The sequence below is a fragment of the Aspergillus affinis genome, assembly GCF_023601865.1.
Source record: "Aspergillus affinis strain CMG 70 chromosome Unknown NODE_21_length_366722_cov_90_171905, whole genome shotgun sequence".
NCBI classification, from domain to species: domain Eukaryota; kingdom Fungi; phylum Ascomycota; class Eurotiomycetes; order Eurotiales; family Aspergillaceae; genus Aspergillus; species Aspergillus affinis.
In genome coordinates, this window is record NW_026515802.1 from 1 (window position 1) to 16,758 (window position 16,758).

A 16,758-nucleotide genomic window follows, 5' to 3' on the forward strand; every position below is an offset into this window, starting at 1 on the left:
GAAGACATGCAGGCCATGGTAGGTGGTAATAAGATTGAAAAGGCTCGGGCGGCTTGAAACGAAATTTTTCGTGGGGTGAAAATCACATGACTGCCAAGCCTGTTTTAAGACGCCCGACCGAAAAATTAACCTCAGGTCATCTGCAACCACAAGGAAAGACAAGTCTTCAGTCTTTACGGAGTAGACAATGAATGTTGTTAAATAACCTACCTTATACCTGACATATAGCCGAAAATGCCTTGTGGAGTCATTGTTGTTCATTGCGTCTTCTAAAACTAACAACTTTTATCGACTATCTCCTCCAGAACGGATCTGCCTACTCTGAATCACTCGTAAAGAACCAGGATAGTTCCACCAGACCAATGCCTTCCGGAACCTTCGAGTGACCAGATTACTGCCTGAGGCCGGATTATGTGTTGTATTGTTCTGTTGAGTCGAGAGATCTTTCATTCTTTCCCTTGCTACCAGGTGTCGTTCACGAAGTCGAGTGTTGTCCCACAGATGTGAATGGTTTGTAGCACACCCTAAAAGAAGGACGGGCTGCTTTGTGGAAGGAGGAAAAAATAGAATGTAGAAAGTAACGGATTGTTGAATAGTACCAATCTGTCCAAACGACTACGCGACACCCCAATATGACTCAGTTCTCTGTATAGGCTTACTAAAGCTATGATATCAACATGGTCGCCGCGAGACAAACACCACAAAGACATGATGGGCGAGGGAAGGAGCCGAGGACTGTGGGAACTTTAAGTCGAAGGGAGAATTTCCAGAGTTCGGTGGTGACTAAAAGATGAATGATCCAGGGGTCCAGTGAGGTTTCCTTTCCGATATGCGGGAAGGCGCCGGATCCTTCATCATTGACGCATACATGAAGGCTCCGAGATGCGCCTTCCTTTAGAGGGCGCTAGACAGAATGACGAGCAGTGCCCGTCATGCCTATTTCCATTTAGAAGGATGCTTACGATAAACGTACCCGGAAATTCTCATTTCATATCCACCCCATATCATCCCATATAAGCCAATATCAGACAATCAACCAGACTATCAATATCATCACTATCCAATACATGACGACCATGTCATCTCAGTTCAACCCCCAAACCCCGAGTTACACCCCACCCATGCCATCTCAGTACACCAGCCGGATTCCCATTTATCAAGCACCCACGTACCCTGATGGTACCCCCAGATGCAGATGCCCCGGTTACCACATCTTGGACGAATGTCCTTTATCCCGCCCAGCCGGGATAGCATTGAACAGTGGACTTAGGTGGCGTGCACCTCACACTACAGGAAATCAGAACGAGTCGAGCCTGGTCGAACATGAAGAGTACAAAGACCGCCTCAATAGATTGATGGAGACACCAGTACCCGCGATCGCAAAGTTCGATACATCGCATTTGCGGCGAACGCATGAAATCCTCATGGCCATGGCCGAAAGCACCCACCAGTTGGCAGCCACGGCGTCGAAAGGGAACGAGATGGGAAAGCTGTCGTGGAGAGACAAACGGCCTGGAAATCAGACAGATGGTGTCGGCGCCAGTGCCGATGTTTCGGAAAAGCCAGAGTCGAGCGCGCAGAATGCTGGTGGCCAAACGGAGGAGTCCAACGATCCCAAACTCGAAGAAAGGTTCCTGGCTAAGCAGGTCGACATGATGCAGGCCGTCCTCAATTGCTGCGACTTGCTTCTAGAAGCTGCAGGCGGAGCTGCGGCCAAAGGGGACAAACCAGAACCGTTTAATACGACCTCGGGGCCTAGCGACCCTTCTACTCGGGATAACATACGGAGGGAGTGGCTGCAAGTTCTTATTCGGATTGTCGTGTTCAACCCGAAATACCGAAAAAGTGTGAAAGAACTGGGAAAGGCACAGCGAGACATGAGCCAAGAATTGAGGAAGCTCCAAGCCAAACTGCCCTCTATACCAGACAGTCAAGATGTCGAGGACTCAGCGTTGGATCATGAATGGTCCTGGGTTGATGTTGAAGAAGTATTCGTTGATCACGAAGAACCCTGAGGATAACAAATTTGGTCTTCACGTCTGCTTTTTTTTTTTTCTTTTCTTTTTCTATTTTCTACTCTTCGCTCTTTGCTCTTTGTTTTCCGCGTTCTACTGTCTGATTGATTTCCATGCTCACATTCGAGGGTATACCGACACAGTTCTTGATATACATCTCTGTTTCTCGGCTCTTTCCTTTTGATTGATATTACTCTTCAACTAGCTCACTTTAGCTTTCATTGGTTCAGACACCAGATTATCCAAATGATATGACCACTCAGATTAATAATGCTGAACCCCTGACAAAGTAATCCTTAATAATCCACGCTCAAATACGACTCGTATCCGTGTCCGCTCTTCTACGACTACATACAAATATGGCTTCAATCCCAATATTCCTTCATGATCATCCAAACAGCCCATATCCCCTCAATAATCTGTCCCAAAGCACATTAACCATGGAAAAGTTGATCACCATTTTCGGAGCCACCGGCACGCAAGGCACCTCCGTCATCCACCACATCCTGAATGACCCCGACCTGTCCAAGGAATTCCGTATCCGCGGCGTCACTCGCGACATCTCAAAGCCAGCAGCCCAGAAACTTCTCAATCATAACATCGAGCTCCTTACTGTATATCCTCCACTATTGTTCACCCCTTCTTCTATATCCCAATTACTTTCCACTCCCAACCCCTCGACCTAACTATGTACATGTCCCTAACCTATACAGGCCGACCTCAACAACCCACTCACCATCCCTCCCACTCTCCAAGACACACACACCATCTTCCTAGCAACAGACTACTGGACGCACCAAAGCCCAACCAAAGAATTCCAACAAGCCAAGCACGTCATCGACGCCGCAACCGCCGCCGGCGTGAAGCACGTGGTCTTTTCGTCTCTGGATAGCACCATTCTGCATACTGATGGACGGTATAGGAATGTCGGTCATCGGGAGGGGAAGGCTAGAGCGGAAGAGTATCTTCAGGCGTCTGGGATGAAATGGACGGCTGTGTTGGTGGGGTATTATATGAATAATTTTTTGGGGTTGGCTGAGAGGATGAATGGGGAGAGGAAGGAGGGGGAGGGGATCAGGGAGGAAGGATTTTTGTTAAGGTATCCGTTTGATGGAGATAGACGGATTTTGCCGCTGGTTGACGCGGAGAAGGATGTTGGTGAGTTTCCTCTTCTCTTCTCTCTCTCTCTCTTTTTTTTTTTTTTTTTTTTTTTTTTTTTTTTTTTTTTCTGCTTCGGTTATTATGCTTGGTTTTGAGTGGTCTGGATTTAATTAAGCACTGCTGACTTTCTATGCAGGGCTATTCGTGGGCACCATCCTGAAAGATCTAGATGTTTTCGCAGGTCGCCGAGTCCTCGTCGCAGATCGGTATTACTCTGCGTGTGAAATCATGGAAACATTCTCTCGAGTGACAGGGAAGAAATGGGTATTTTGTCAAGTGACGCCTGAGGAGTTTAGGGCTCTAGCACCGGATGGATGTGGATTGGAGTATATGGAGACTCATTTGATGATTGATGAATATGGGTATTTCATGGCAGGAGAAGAGGGGTTGAATGAGAGTAAGGAGTTGGTGAAAGGTGAAACTTCGTCTTTGGGGGAGTACTTGGAGAGGGTTTCTGGCTATTGGGATTGATATTGAGGAATGCAAGTTGGATGTGAAGTGTGTTACTTTTGGTAGGTTTAGATGTATTTTGGACTTTTCACTCATATATTAATTTCTAACACAACATTGTGTACCAGTATGTATACAGAGCATGTAAGGGATATCCAGATATCCAACCATTTTAACTTCTGTACATATTTTAAGCCGTGCTGATTACCATTAATATAATTTATCGACCCAAAGCTTGTTCCTGACACTATAAAGCAGTTAGCAATATCCCCAACAAACCCGAAAGAAAGAAAACTCACCATCTGCCAATAAACCCCCCTCCTACGAAGCAACTCCTGATGCGTCCCATACTCAACAACCCCAGATCCCCTCCCCGGCTGACCCTCCCCGAAAACAAAAATAGTATCAGCCTTTTGAATCGTGGCAAGCCGGTGCGCGACAGCCACAATCGTCATATTCTTTTTCCCGGCTAGATTCTCAATCGCCGCCTGCACAGTCTTCTCGGACTGCGAGTCTAGACTCGACGTTGCCTCGTCGAGAAGCAGAAGAGTCGGTTTACGCAATAACGCGCGCGCGATACAGAGTCGCTGGCGCTGTCCGCCACTCATAGATGCCTGTGCCTTGACGCCGAGATCGGTGGAATAGCTTCGTGGAAGGGAGGTGATGAAGTCGTGGATTTCAGCGTCTTTGCAGACCTGGGCGATTTCGTCGTCCGTGAAATCGGAGTCCTTAAGGCCGAGTGTGATATTCTCGCGGATACTGCCCTCGAAGAGTTTAGGCTCTTGCGCTACGAGGGATAGTGCGCGACGGTAGGATGCTAGGTCGATGGATGAGATGTCGTGGCCGTTTATGAGGATAGTACCTCGAATGGGATCGTAGAATCTTTCTAAGAGGGATATGACGCTTGTTTTGCCGCAGCCGGACGGGCCTACGAAGGCGACGAATTGGCCGCTCTTGATGTCGACGTTTAAGCCGGTGAAGAGGGGCGTGTCGCGCGTCGGATACTTGAATGCGACGTTGCGTAGCTCGATGCTTGCTCCGATGTCATTGTTTAGGCCCGTGGTTTGCTTTTCGTCGGGGGATTGGTTCTGGGGGTGGATGCCTAGGCGGGATTTTAAGATGCGGTTTGCGGATGCGATGCCGTGCGCGAAATTCGACCCGTAACTGAAGAATTGACCTGCTTGTTGACCGCTCTGGACGATGCCCATGTAGATGACGAAGAAGCTAGTCGGTTCGTATTCTCTGGACGCGAGAAGTTGGCCGCCGTACCTGGGAAAGTTAGCTATCGACTGTTACCCTTCTCTGGGGCAAAAAAAAAAAAGTGTTTACCAAAACGTGAGTGCCATCGCGCAAAGCTCGATACTATCCGAGAAAGCAAAGACCAACGTCGCATACCAAGCCTTATTGATGGCCTTTTTCTGCTGATCTCGCAGAAGATCGGCGTACCGACCAAGAATAGTATCTTCCATCGTCAATGAAGAGACGGTTCGAAATGCCCCGATTGCCTCCGCCGCGAACTGCGAACTACCATTATAAACCTTCGCATTCATCGCTTCAAACTGTACCTCAAACCGAATGCGCATGTAGGCAGCAAAGAAAATGACTGGCAAGGCGGCAAAGACCGTCACGAGACTCAGTTTCCAACCGAATGAGAACGCAATGGCAATGCAACCGATAATGTTGAAGATAGACACTAAGGGCAAAGCGCCGTTCATGCCGAAGATTTCTTGCAGCTGCTTGGGATCGGTGGTGAGTCTGCCCATGAGAGATCCAGAGGCGTTCTCATCCAAGTCGTAGAACGACATCGGCTTTTGTAGGGTGTTCTGGAAATATTCCATCCGGTAGGTTGCGCAGACTTTCTGGTGGGATATTAGCTTATTGTGGCTGCGAGGACAAAGGAAGGGAGAGGCGAGCATACCATAGAGCACATATGGGAAGCATAACCAAGGAAAAAGTAGAAAACGCCAATGGCAAGAGCGAGAATGAAAAACATCAAGGCCCAAAAGTTAGCAGCATCGGCCAGTTTCTGGCCCCGAAATTGAAACACCTCGATCAACTTGGCAAAGAGCCAGCTTTGGAGGGCGTATGCACCTAGTAGTTGGGACGAATGTGAGCAAGACTGGTTTCAAGAGAGCGAAAAGTTCGGGGTGCTTACCTCCAGCCCCCATGCAGGCGATCAAAGTCAGGCTGTAAAATGGCCAGAGGGCACGCTGTTCCCAAAGCATCAAACCAACGGTCCCAAAGAAGCCCTTGGTCTTTGTCTTGTCTGAGCCGACCTCTTTACGCTCATCTTCATGCACGGACATGGTTCTAGCGGTGGCTTCTTCTTTCAGCTCGTGCAAACTTTCCGTTGAGTCCGTATCCGCCTCCGTTGCGAGTTCGAGTTGCTGCGCGTTCACGAGACCGCTGTAAACGCCATTTTTAATTGCCAGAAGTTCCTCGTGAGTGCCCTGTTCAACACTGAGGCCGGCCTTCATGACCACGATATGATCGGCCTGCTGGACGGTGGAGAGTCTATGAGCGATGACGATCGTCGTTCGGTTCTGGGAAACTCTCTCGAGAGCAGCTTGCACGATTCTTTCGCCACGCACGTCGATCGCACTTGTTGCCTCGTCCAGGATCAAAATAGTGGGTTGTTTGATGATGCTTCGTGCGATCGCCAAACGCTGGCGCTGACCGCCACTGAGTTTGATGCCACTCTCTCCAACCTCCGTATCATAGCCCTAGGATGGTTAGCGAGGGCCTACTGAACAGGGAGAACAACATACCTCTGGTAAACGGAGGATGAATTCTTCAGCAAATGCTTCCCGACACGCCTCTTCCACAAGCTGTTTTTTCACTTCCTCCGACTCATGTTCCCATTTCGTACCGATAAGACCGAACGCGACATTCTCGAAAATGCTGTTATTGAACAAGAACGGCTCCTGCTGCACGAGGCCAATTTGCGAACGCCACCATTTCAAGTCGAGACTGTTAATGTTATGATTACCGACCAAAATCGACCCTTGTTGCTCGTCATCCGTATCTAACTGGTACCACCGTTCGATCAACGCGACAATCGTACTCTTTCCCGATCCCGAGGGTCCGACTAGCGCCGTTGTCTTGCCTTGTTCGAAACGGGTGTTTAGACCTTTCAGGACTGGAACTTCAGACCGCGCAGGGTAAGAGAAATGCGCATCTCGGAAAACAATATCCACCTGAGCCGAGGCCTCCGTTTCACGCAGACCCGAAGTGTCTACTTTCTGGGCGTCCATGATCTCGAAAAAGGAGGCGGATGCGCTGACGGCCTTGGTAATGATCATCAGTGGCGATGCGATCGATCCGAGAATGCTGACCACGAGCATGATGGAGAAGAAGACGCTGTGTAAAAAAAGAATTAGCCGACTCCATGTACTCCTCAAGAAATTGATATGACGTACATGATCACGGTGTTGATTTTCGCAATATGCCCCTCGCGGAACAGTTTCAATCCGAACCAAAAAGCCAACGAGTAGCTGCAGTACATGGCGAAAAATATACACGTCAAGTTGATCCCCAAAAAGACAGCCATGCGTTGGCCGCACACACGCGACTCCCGGACCCAGGCACCGTACTTGGCCGACAAGGTACCCTCCGCGCCTAGCGAGCAGACCGTTCGGATGGAACTCAGCACTTCTCCGGAGATCGACGAGTGTTTCTCATCCGCTTTGTCGACCTGTTGTTGGGTTTTTGTGATGAGTGGAAGGATCAGGCTGATGGCAATGAGGATAAATAGCAGCGATGCACTGGTGACGAGAGTCAAGGCCCACGAGTAGGTGAAAGCGATGATGTAGGCCGTGAGTAGTAGAGTGAGCGACTGGATGAGGATGGCTAGCTTGTCGGCGACACTTTGTTGGATGCTGTTGGAGAGCGTGGTGATGGTGTTCGTGACGCTTCCCACGGACAGTTGGTCGACTTTGCTGATCGGTTGCGAGAACAGAGATTCCATGTATTCTAGACGCAGCGAAGCCGATACGCGAAGGCCCGTGATGCGGAAACAGAGCTGTTGAGCAGGGGGGTTAGATCGATACTTCGTGACGGGGAAGTCAGGCTCACCATTGCGAAATACGTTAGACCAAATTTGGCGATGAACAAGTATACAATGTACAAGCTAGATAGAACCGGTCAGCGCGCGCAAGAAAACGGTCGGGGTTTCCGCTCTGCAATTCCTACCTCAGCTGGCTCACTGAGGACTTAAAATCGCTCTCTGACGCCGAGCTGCCCGGCGTGAAATATTCCGTAAATTCCCCCACCAGGCCGCCGAATACAATATTCATTATAGGTAGAGGCTGGATGCGACGATAAGCGGGCGTTCAAGCACAGCGGGGGATGAACATACCACTCCCGAACCGATTGAGCTGAGGACTCCCAGGGCAAGCACCATGCGGTCTTTTCTGTTGGTGTAGGATAGAATTCTCTGGTAGCGTGTCAGTACATTCGTAGACCTTTATTGCACGAGAGTCATACAAAGTAATTGGCTAAGGAGACCGATTGCTGGGGCGATTCATTTTGTTTTTCGCCGGCTTCATCGTGACGGTCTTCGGCTTGACCCGCGTCTGCAGGACTGGTACTTCGTCCATCGGGAATAATCGATGCCGATGCTTCTCCGGGAACGCCATTGTTGTCGCTTGAACCTTTCAAAGGCTCAGCCTGTGTCAAATTGGCCATGATGGAGGACAGTAATGGTCAATTCCGCCGCAATCATATGTGGAAGAAAGGGCGGAATTATAAAGTGACCCATGAGCTGCGTTCACGTCAGGCAGATGCAGGTTTGCAGCGAGTGGATACAGGTCGCATGTCAGCTCAACCGGTAAAGTGGTCCATGGACAGAGGCAGGAGGAATACGGGGAGATCGACCGGCTGGACTCCCGCTGATTGGCGCGACTGCCGCCCCGCCCGGACATTCGGGAATTCCGTGAAAGTCCGGCGTGACTTCGGACATTCGAGGAATTCCCCAAGTTCCCCCAGGGGTCTGGTTCCTTTCCCACCTCCCTTGTTCACCGTGACACACTGTCTGCCCCCCCCCTCACCCGCTCTATCTGAATGTAGGTTTCTCTAATTCTTAGTGGTTATGACCGCCCAAAGACCATTGATGCAGATTTCGGTAAGTGGGGCGCCCGTGTCTGGCTCGAGGTCGGGGGTCTCTGCCGCTGGTAGTGATCGTGACGGATGCTGATTATTGTTCCTACTGGCGTTCCTGGGCAGTGCACCCGTTGCAAGTCTAAGAAGGTATGTACTGTACTGTATCCTCCGGTCTACGGTGAGAGGATTATGCAGTCTGCCGTGCGTTGAGAATTGGCCCGACTGGCTGATCACGGCCCCTTTGTCTACGGTGCACCTACCTAGATCCGATGCAATAGGGTTCATCCTCGGTGCGACAAGTGCGATGCCATTGGTACGGAATGTATTTACCTTCCCCGGAAGGCTAGAGCAAAGAAGCCACGGTATGCCGACCTTGTCTGGACTCTTGGTGCATCCTTGTCCGGAATCCCTGCGTTGATGCATCTGACGGTTCGACGACGGTAGGAGACACCAGGAGAAGGATATTCTCTCCAGCATTTTAGATCGTCTCGAGCGACTCGAAGACCACTGTATGCTCAGTAAAGAGTCTGGAGACGGAGACCAAGATGAGGACTCGAGCTCGATGTCTGTCTCCGACGTGGACTCGGAGACTCATAGATCCCTGTGGAAGGATGATATCATGGCCCCCGTCAAGCCCATCCGACCGATGCGAAGTGCGGTCTATACTTTGCTGAACCGTCTGAAGAAAGATGAAACTAAATCGCTGCTGTGGTCGACCGTCTTCTGCCAGCTGCCCTACGTGGGTTTCGACGTGTTCGACCTCGAGGTGTGTCGCAATGCCCTCGACAACGCGGTGACGGAAATTCAACTGTGGGAAGACATGCAGGAGAGCGGCTTGGCACCTACACCCAGTTCAATCAACAAAGAAATGGCAGCTCGATGGATAAATTGTCCGTACCAACCAGGGCATACTTGCCAAATTGCAGTGCTAATTTAAGTTCGTTTAGTGTACTTTGATGGCCATCAATTCGAGGCCTTCCGGGTACCCCTGGACCGGAACTTTTTGCTGTCGATCCCCGACCTACGGGAGATCCCCCATGTTCAACTCGACGCCACCTCGCAAATACTTTATTATAGTGCCCTTGTGCAGGGGCTCTTCATAGACCCGGACCCCGTGCCCGATCGGTCGGCTCTTATTCGGGACATCTATCTTACCGTGGCGGAACTGGCAGAGAGCTGGGTCAATTCGGTCCAAATTACCGTGCCTGATTTATATGCATCGTTTTTCGTGGTAAGTACTAGTGCCATATTTAAGGTATTCGCTTGCCACGTGTCTCTTACCAATCTCTCCTTATCAGCTCTCCACCTCCCTGGAAAACTGCAGAACGGAGCTGGCGTGGAGGAGCTTCGGCCATACCATCACCATTGCAAGGGCCTTGGGTTACTTGACCGTCGATGCCGACACCGAAGTGCCAAATCAGCAGGGATTTCCGGACGGCAGCCGCTATGCACAACAGATCAGCAAGAATCAAATGCGGTTCGAATTCTGGCATTTGTTGCGTATGGACTGCGTCTTCCGCCTGCATTTCGGCAAACCTGCCCTGATCGCCGCCGGGTCGTGGGCGGTTAACTTTCCCGACCCAAGCATCAACGGCTTTACTCACACGTCTACCCGATATATCCAAATCCACTTTCTGGCCTCGATGCGTCTTACACTAGTATTGCTGAAATATCAAGATTTGTTGGAATTTACCACGGATGATACTGTTGCTACGTTTGACGAGTCGCTGGATAATCTCGTCGCAGAGGTTGAGTCGATCATGTGTAATTGGAACGCGGTAGGTTGGATCTTCCATCTGCTGACAGCGCACGCTCTCGTCTTACCAATCGGCAGGACGAACTCTTCAGCAACACGAACAACCACATCGACCTGCGCTTCTGCATGGACATCTTCGTCAGCTGCTACAAGATGTTGATCATGTTCCACCAGTCCAAAAGAGGCAATCGAACAAATACAGCTCTATCAGAGAGATCTCTTGAGATTGCTAGAGCTTCGATGACAATGATCCAGAAGATCGTGGGCTCTTCTACGAACCAGTATTGGGGGATCAGGTATGCTTACTTTCCAAGCTCCAGAAAACATCACCATTTCTTAATTAACCGTAAATCTAAAACAGCATATACTTCATGTACGAAGCCGTCCCCTTCTTCATTCTCTGCTGGGGCATCCTCGCGTCCCCAACGCACAAGAACGCCCAGGCCGATCTTGGCCTCATGGCTTGGCTTGGATGTTTTGTCGAGAGGATGTCTATCGAGCAAGCGGAGAAAAAGCCGATCAGCATTATGCTGAAGGCCCTCATTACTTGTTGTCGGAATGCTATGTTCGATGCATGATTATTTGAGCTTTGTTTATATTGTTTGTGTATTTCGGGTGGACTTTTGTTATTTCGTTTATGGTGGGAAGGCCATCTCATGATTGTAGACATTTGAGCGATGGGTGGCATATTTGATTGGTTTTGTTGTTAACCTAGAAAAGCTATACAAAGAAAAGAGATAAGACTTTTCAGGATTAGCGATGGGAGGCTATTTGAGACTTTTGGTTTGGATTAGTAGAGTATATCAGCTGTGTTCGCTTTGTTCGGGAACTGAGACATAATACTCAGGATCCTTGGGCGGTAAAAGCTAAAAATTTATAAAACCGTAAACCAAGGCAATAGACAAGCGACATACAAAGAACCCAAAAACCTTAGCATATCAGACAACAAACTGCTCAGTCCCGTTCCACCTTCCAGAAATATATCCAACACAAGCCCTGACTACCTCCTCCAACACCATCGAATCCCTATCTCCATCTACCACCATGAACAACCCAAACCAAAGAACCTCCTCCATACCCTTAACATCCATAAACCAATCTAAACCCCAAATCCCCCTCCCCGCCATCAACCCTATTCACAAACTCCACACTCCCCTCCCCAGTCTGCCATTCACTCAACTCCACCAGAAAGCTCATCGTCCCATCACAGTTCCCACTCGCCAACCAATTCACCTGCTCCTCATCCGTGACCTCCGTCGGGAACCGCGCAATCGAAACCATCTGATCTTTCACCGGGGGATTGTTCCAAGTCGGTGCGTGATCGGATGTCCAGGGTGCCGTTTTCCAGATATCAGCCTGCGTGGCGGATCCGGATGCGATCTCGTGAGGGGTGGTTAGTTGGGGGATCGCGAGTTGAAGGATACACCCTGTTGCGGAGGTTGGGATTTCGGTGAAGGTGAGGGTCACGGAGGAAGTGTTTTTGGAGGTGGTGCTGCGGGTGAGGTTGAGATGGGTGCCGAGGGTTGGTGTGTCTGGGTTTGAGTGGGCGAGGATGTCGATTGTGCTAGGGGCAAGGGTCGTGCAGGTTGAGAGGGAGGGGAGGTCGATGAGTGTTGGGGTGCTGGTGGTGGAGGTGGCGAGGAGGAGGAGGGTTGGGAGGACGAGGTTTTTATACATTTTTGATGGAGCTGAATTTGATTGGGTGTTGATTTAGTTGAGGGGTTGAGATGGTGGATGATATGGTACCGAGAGGGAGGATGGGAGTCTTTATATAACTCTTTTCGCTAGATAGAGATGGGCTTACAATGATGAGCTGAAAGTGCAAGATCCCTTAAGGAAAGAGTATAAGGTATCCACAAACAATTACCTCGACTACTCCCAAAAGCCTACCATAGACGCCGAAGAAAAACACTAAGACAGTAGACCTAATGTGACCTGTCTCTAGGACAGACACAGAGGTAAATACTCCACCTGTTCGTATATGCCGCCTTCCACCTCCCTTACCTCCTATAATCTAGAGCCTCACAATAGATTCGGTGTCCAGTTCTACTTGATTAAGGGACCCTGGACTGCTCGAATCACGAACACGAGAAGAACCGAGCGATTGATGTGATATGTCTCACCAATAATGCGGACATGTGGCGTTAATGGAACATATGGTTATGAAACCTGGGGAATGGGAGTATACTTTGTCGAACATGTATGATATTTGTCTTCTTGGCCAGTCACGAGAGATCAATTTGAGGGACATATATCATGGAACAAGACAGAATGGATTAATGAGATATGGATGTCCGAGAGATACCTTGCAGGCGATGTAGGACAGGCCATAATATCTGGGGACTTTGGGATGAAGGGAATTTGGATTGTGGGGTACGTTGGATCTATTAATGAAGGCCCAAAGAAGATAAAGCAAATGCTTGAGGGGTGTCTTAAATAGGGAATTCCAAGATATGTGCATCTCATTGGACCTATGAGTATTCGGTGCCTTAGACCAACAACGCCTCTGGCGATACCAGATCCACCCACCCCAGATTCGGCTCAGACTGCTTCCAACCAAGGCGTTGCTGGACCAGCTTAGAGTAATTTTTCACATCCTCAATTGGGTACGAAAGATATGAAATTTCCTATGGTCATCAAATCAGCATCTCCACCTCATCCGCAACCACATTTCCAAGCCCCCAAAATAAGCCATAGACATACCTCCTGCCGATAAATCCCACTACACATAAACATAATATGAACCATCCGATTCCCCGTCTCCTGAAAGAACTCACCACCACCATGATACAGACTCCCTAGCATGAGAAACGCCTCGCCGGCTTTCAGCTCCGCATCAACGACCCCCTTGTCGAGATCCGGACCGAAATCAGGCCTCTCGTCGCCCCAGAGATGACTACTCGGAACGACACGCGTGGCGCCGATCGCCCGCGTAGAGTCGCAACCTGGCACGAAAAGACCGAGTAGCATATCTCGGTTGCGATGATAAGCCTTGACGGGTGCGTGGCGAGCGTGATGGTTCTTATCGTCCCGGTGAAGTTTCTGGGCTTTCGCGCCGGGACGAATGTCCATTGTGATTGAGATGGAGAGGAGAGGGTGGGTGGTGTTTGTGGAGGGCTCTTCGTTGTACCAGTTTGTTGTTTCGATTGCGAGGAATTCCTCGGCCATGTTCTGCAGGAGGTTAATATTGAATGCGTTGATCGGAATGGGTTGGGGTGAAGTGTCAACGGCACAATACTTGGTAAAGAGGATCGGAGAAGAATTTCTCGCGAACAGTTTGACTGCGTCCGACTAGGCGGGTGCAGGTTCTCGTTCCTCCATTCAGAGCTGGTATTGCAGTTAGATGTAGCTTCTGTATGCGATATAATTGGCAGTTTGCTTACCACCGACTTCGCTCCCGTTGTTCTCCTGGGATAACCATGGCTCGACCTCTTGTCGCGCCTGTTCTAGGGCCTCCAACGTCGTGAAATCCTGGACGATGACGCAGCCATCTTTCTTTAAGGCGTTGATGAATGAATCGCGCGGAGCTGAGTAAGGTATTCTCTGAATGGGTGGGGAAGTCATGATGCTTCTTAGTTGCTGTGTTCAATTTGGAGTGGTTTTTGGATTCTGCGACGGAAGTTAGAGCTCGAAATAAGGCTCAGAAGTAGACCTATATATATATCAATCAGGACTCTGTGCAGCAATGCCGAGAGAGAAGCTAACTAGAATAGTAGATAATGAAATAGAGACGGACAAGAATACAACCTTAGTTACTCGACACGAGTCAGTTCCAAAACACTACGTGATACCGACATGAACCGGGCCTATCTGGACCAATATAAAGCAGAAATAGGCGCTCACTACCCCGCGAAATGACGGTAAATGTCAGACGGTGATAGGCTGTGTTACTAACGTGGCTTAAAGCATCCATTCCCCGCAATCATGTGCAAGGCGATAACGCTAGTTCGATCCTGTCGGAAGAAAAGAGATAATTGCGAGGATCGGGATTGGTCCTGTCGCCAACTTTCCATGAGTTTGCTTAGCGTAGGGTGATTATTTATCGTATGCTATCGGATAACTCTCGAAGACCGTTATGGCAGCTAGAGAAATCAACAGCGAGCATGGCCCGGCTTGATGATGGTGCTCGCTCAACTGTTAGAGATGCTGTGGAATGTTATGCAAGAGCTTAACTTCAACAAAATTGTGAACTGAGAATTGGGAGAGAATATCCTGCTTGGGACTTTGTTGTGAAAGAAAAAGCTGGCGAGACGAGCAAAATGTTTGGGACGATATTAACCCGAAATTTAAGTTGCCTTTCGCCATACAGAAATGAAGTCCGACGTTGAAATACAACATACAGGGGAATGAGAATTCATAGCCACCGTAGCCACTCTTTCCCATCAAACTCAGTCCAGTCCCTTGTCTAAATGCTGCGCCAATCCATCAAGAATTCCCCCTTTCCCCCCTTGCCAGGTCCAGATGCGTCTCCGGTTGCGCAGTCCTTTCAAGTCGGTCCAATGCTTCTTGATGTCACGATAGATGATGTACCAATTCGTAGTGGAGACCAGTGGTTTCGGCAATGTCCACTGACGCAAATGTTCTTGGACGTCAATATTGTGCCCTATCACCCGAGACTCTTCATTGCTTGAACCATCCATGATCCCGTTAGCCCTGATGTCTGATTCATTAACGGTAGCCCAGAAGAATGGCGGCTCATTGTCCCAAACTTCCCATAGCCAGGGCATTTCCTTTTTAATGAGACTGTGAAATAGAGACGCGGGAAGATCGTAGAAGGTGCGCGAGGCAAGGCGCAATGATGCAATGTCCTTCGGGTCAAGAGAATCGAGGATCATATTTCGCAGCTCGGGTGGGAGTCGGGCAAAGGGTTCATTGGTGTCTTCAGAGCCAGAATCCAGAGGGCCGGCTTTAAAGACGGAATCCTGCTGACTGAAGGAGGGCTCGGTGTCCATGGCCTGTTTGAAGATTTCTCGTAAACGTGGTACATAGAATGGATTGGCAGCGAGCCATTCTGCCCCGCGGTTATGATCCCACCATTGATCCATGCCTGCTGCGGCGTCGGGATCACACAGTTCATCTGGAATTTCGTGACCTACGCTGGCAAGAGCCGCGAAATACTCCATTAGACCGTCAATCTCGACGTGGCCAAAACGAAGACGGCTGAGCTTCATGAAGATGGCGAAACAGGATGGATGAAATGACGGTTGATTGTAATCATCATCATAGCACTGAATCAACGATTAGCAATTCAAGGATTCTGACCTCAGCAGGAAGCCAAACACTTACATGACCAAACGGATCCGCGGAATCAAGCTCACTAACACCGTGCCTCACGGGACTGACACCAGTTGGACCCATCTCGATATCGGGCATGCCATCTGCTAGGCCTGTCAGGAAGTATTTACTCTGCAACTCGGCTGGATGATCATCTGACTGAGGCTGCCAGTCATCTTTTTTCAGGGCAAGCCCCTGAGCAGTTTGGCAATAACGCATTTCTTCCACGGAAATATGATGCCCGAGGTATCCATCATCAAGGCTACACCCAGGCCCGGCGACATGCTCGAGGTCTTGCTTTTGTAGCCCAATTCGACCATCTAGTTCGATCACTGGCTCGGCCATGGGCAATCTGTCTCCGACCTTGGGGATCTTTCCCGGCTCGTAGTCGAAGAACATCGTGCCCCAGAGATCGGACTTCATGCCTTCGCTGACACCGTGCTTGAACCACTCGCAATTCCGGATGACATAGAAACAGCCTGTTTCCTCGGTGGAACACTCGTCGTTGTCACGCCCAAGAGGATTAATCCATCCTGCTGGGCCGTACGTTGACCATGCGGCTTCATCAGGCTCGTCGGCCGTTCTGATACGTGCCATGTTGAAGCTGATGCCGCAGAGCGCGCAGTATATCTGACGATGAAGTTAGACCGCTACGTTCGGTCAGGGGAATGCTTGGTCTAACCTCGGAGTAGCCTGTTTCAAGCTGTCAGTTCAGTGTCATTGCACGCAAGAGGAATGTCATTTACCCATATTTGTGTTCGTCGATGAAAATCGAACAGAATATTTATTGTTGATAACTGCCAGACAGTCTAACCAGGTATCTTCTTAAATAAATTTTCGTTTGTGAAGGATTCTGAAGATGCCTGGTGTGCCTAGTGGCTTTCTGCCTGGTGCCTCGCCGAGTGTAACGAGTGGCTCCTTTAATTTGGGTCCGCCCCCAACTCGCTTCTCTCGGGCCCACCAGTTCCTTTGTTTTGGGGCTTAGAAGAGTTCACACTCCGG

The 16,758-nt window shown here is 49.6% G+C and overlaps 7 protein-coding genes across 7 annotated transcripts; 3 read left to right on the forward strand and 4 right to left on the reverse strand.

The window, feature by feature from the left end:
* Window positions 1-1,067: 1,067 nt before the first annotated feature.
* On the forward strand, window positions 1,068-2,015 carry KD926_004523 (uncharacterized protein; the record flags this gene model as incomplete). The annotated part of the gene is made up of 1 exon (XM_053097972.1): window positions 1,068-2,015. The coding sequence occupies one exon, from the start codon at window positions 1,068-1,070 to the stop codon at window positions 2,013-2,015; it is 948 nt and encodes a 315-aa protein (XP_052958001.1).
* A 440-nt stretch (window positions 2,016-2,455) lies between these two features.
* Window positions 2,456-3,647, forward strand: KD926_004524 (NmrA/HSCARG family protein; the record flags this gene model as incomplete). The annotated part of the gene is made up of 3 exons (XM_053097974.1): window positions 2,456-2,629; window positions 2,729-3,173; window positions 3,313-3,647. 3 exons carry the CDS (start codon window positions 2,456-2,458, stop codon window positions 3,645-3,647), a joined length of 954 nt encoding a protein of 317 aa, XP_052958002.1.
* Window positions 3,648-3,846: 199 nt separating this feature from the next.
* KD926_004525 (ABC transporter ATP-binding protein) lies at window positions 3,847-8,312 on the reverse strand (the record flags this gene model as incomplete). The annotated part of the gene is made up of 11 exons (XM_053097975.1): window positions 3,847-3,873; window positions 3,926-4,895; window positions 4,956-5,485; window positions 5,545-5,717; window positions 5,782-6,349; window positions 6,395-6,986; window positions 7,046-7,647; window positions 7,701-7,755; window positions 7,818-7,933; window positions 7,984-8,061; window positions 8,112-8,312. 11 exons carry the CDS (start codon window positions 8,310-8,312, stop codon window positions 3,847-3,849), a joined length of 3,912 nt encoding a protein of 1,303 aa, XP_052958003.1.
* Window positions 8,313-9,237: 925 nt separating this feature from the next.
* KD926_004526 (transcription factor domain-containing protein) lies at window positions 9,238-11,060 on the forward strand (the record flags this gene model as incomplete). Its single annotated transcript, XM_053097976.1, has 5 exons — window positions 9,238-9,616; window positions 9,674-9,957; window positions 10,025-10,504; window positions 10,561-10,778; window positions 10,844-11,060. The coding sequence occupies 5 exons, from the start codon at window positions 9,238-9,240 to the stop codon at window positions 11,058-11,060; spliced, it is 1,578 nt and encodes a 525-aa protein (XP_052958004.1).
* Window positions 11,061-11,562: 502 nt separating this feature from the next.
* Window positions 11,563-12,159, reverse strand: KD926_004527 (uncharacterized protein; the record flags this gene model as incomplete). The annotated part of the gene is made up of 1 exon (XM_053097977.1): window positions 11,563-12,159. The coding sequence occupies one exon, from the start codon at window positions 12,157-12,159 to the stop codon at window positions 11,563-11,565; it is 597 nt and encodes a 198-aa protein (XP_052958005.1).
* An 812-nt stretch (window positions 12,160-12,971) lies between these two features.
* KD926_004528 (phytanoyl-CoA dioxygenase family protein) lies at window positions 12,972-14,046 on the reverse strand (the record flags this gene model as incomplete). The annotated part of the gene is made up of 4 exons (XM_053097978.1): window positions 12,972-13,109; window positions 13,186-13,653; window positions 13,721-13,809; window positions 13,866-14,046. The coding sequence occupies 4 exons, from the start codon at window positions 14,044-14,046 to the stop codon at window positions 12,972-12,974; spliced, it is 876 nt and encodes a 291-aa protein (XP_052958006.1).
* Window positions 14,047-14,870: 824 nt separating this feature from the next.
* Window positions 14,871-16,506, reverse strand: KD926_004529 (F-box protein; the record flags this gene model as incomplete). Its single annotated transcript, XM_053097979.1, has 4 exons — window positions 14,871-15,710; window positions 15,769-16,386; window positions 16,439-16,449; window positions 16,503-16,506. 4 exons carry the CDS (start codon window positions 16,504-16,506, stop codon window positions 14,871-14,873), a joined length of 1,473 nt encoding a protein of 490 aa, XP_052958007.1.
* Window positions 16,507-16,758: the final 252 nt, after the last annotated feature.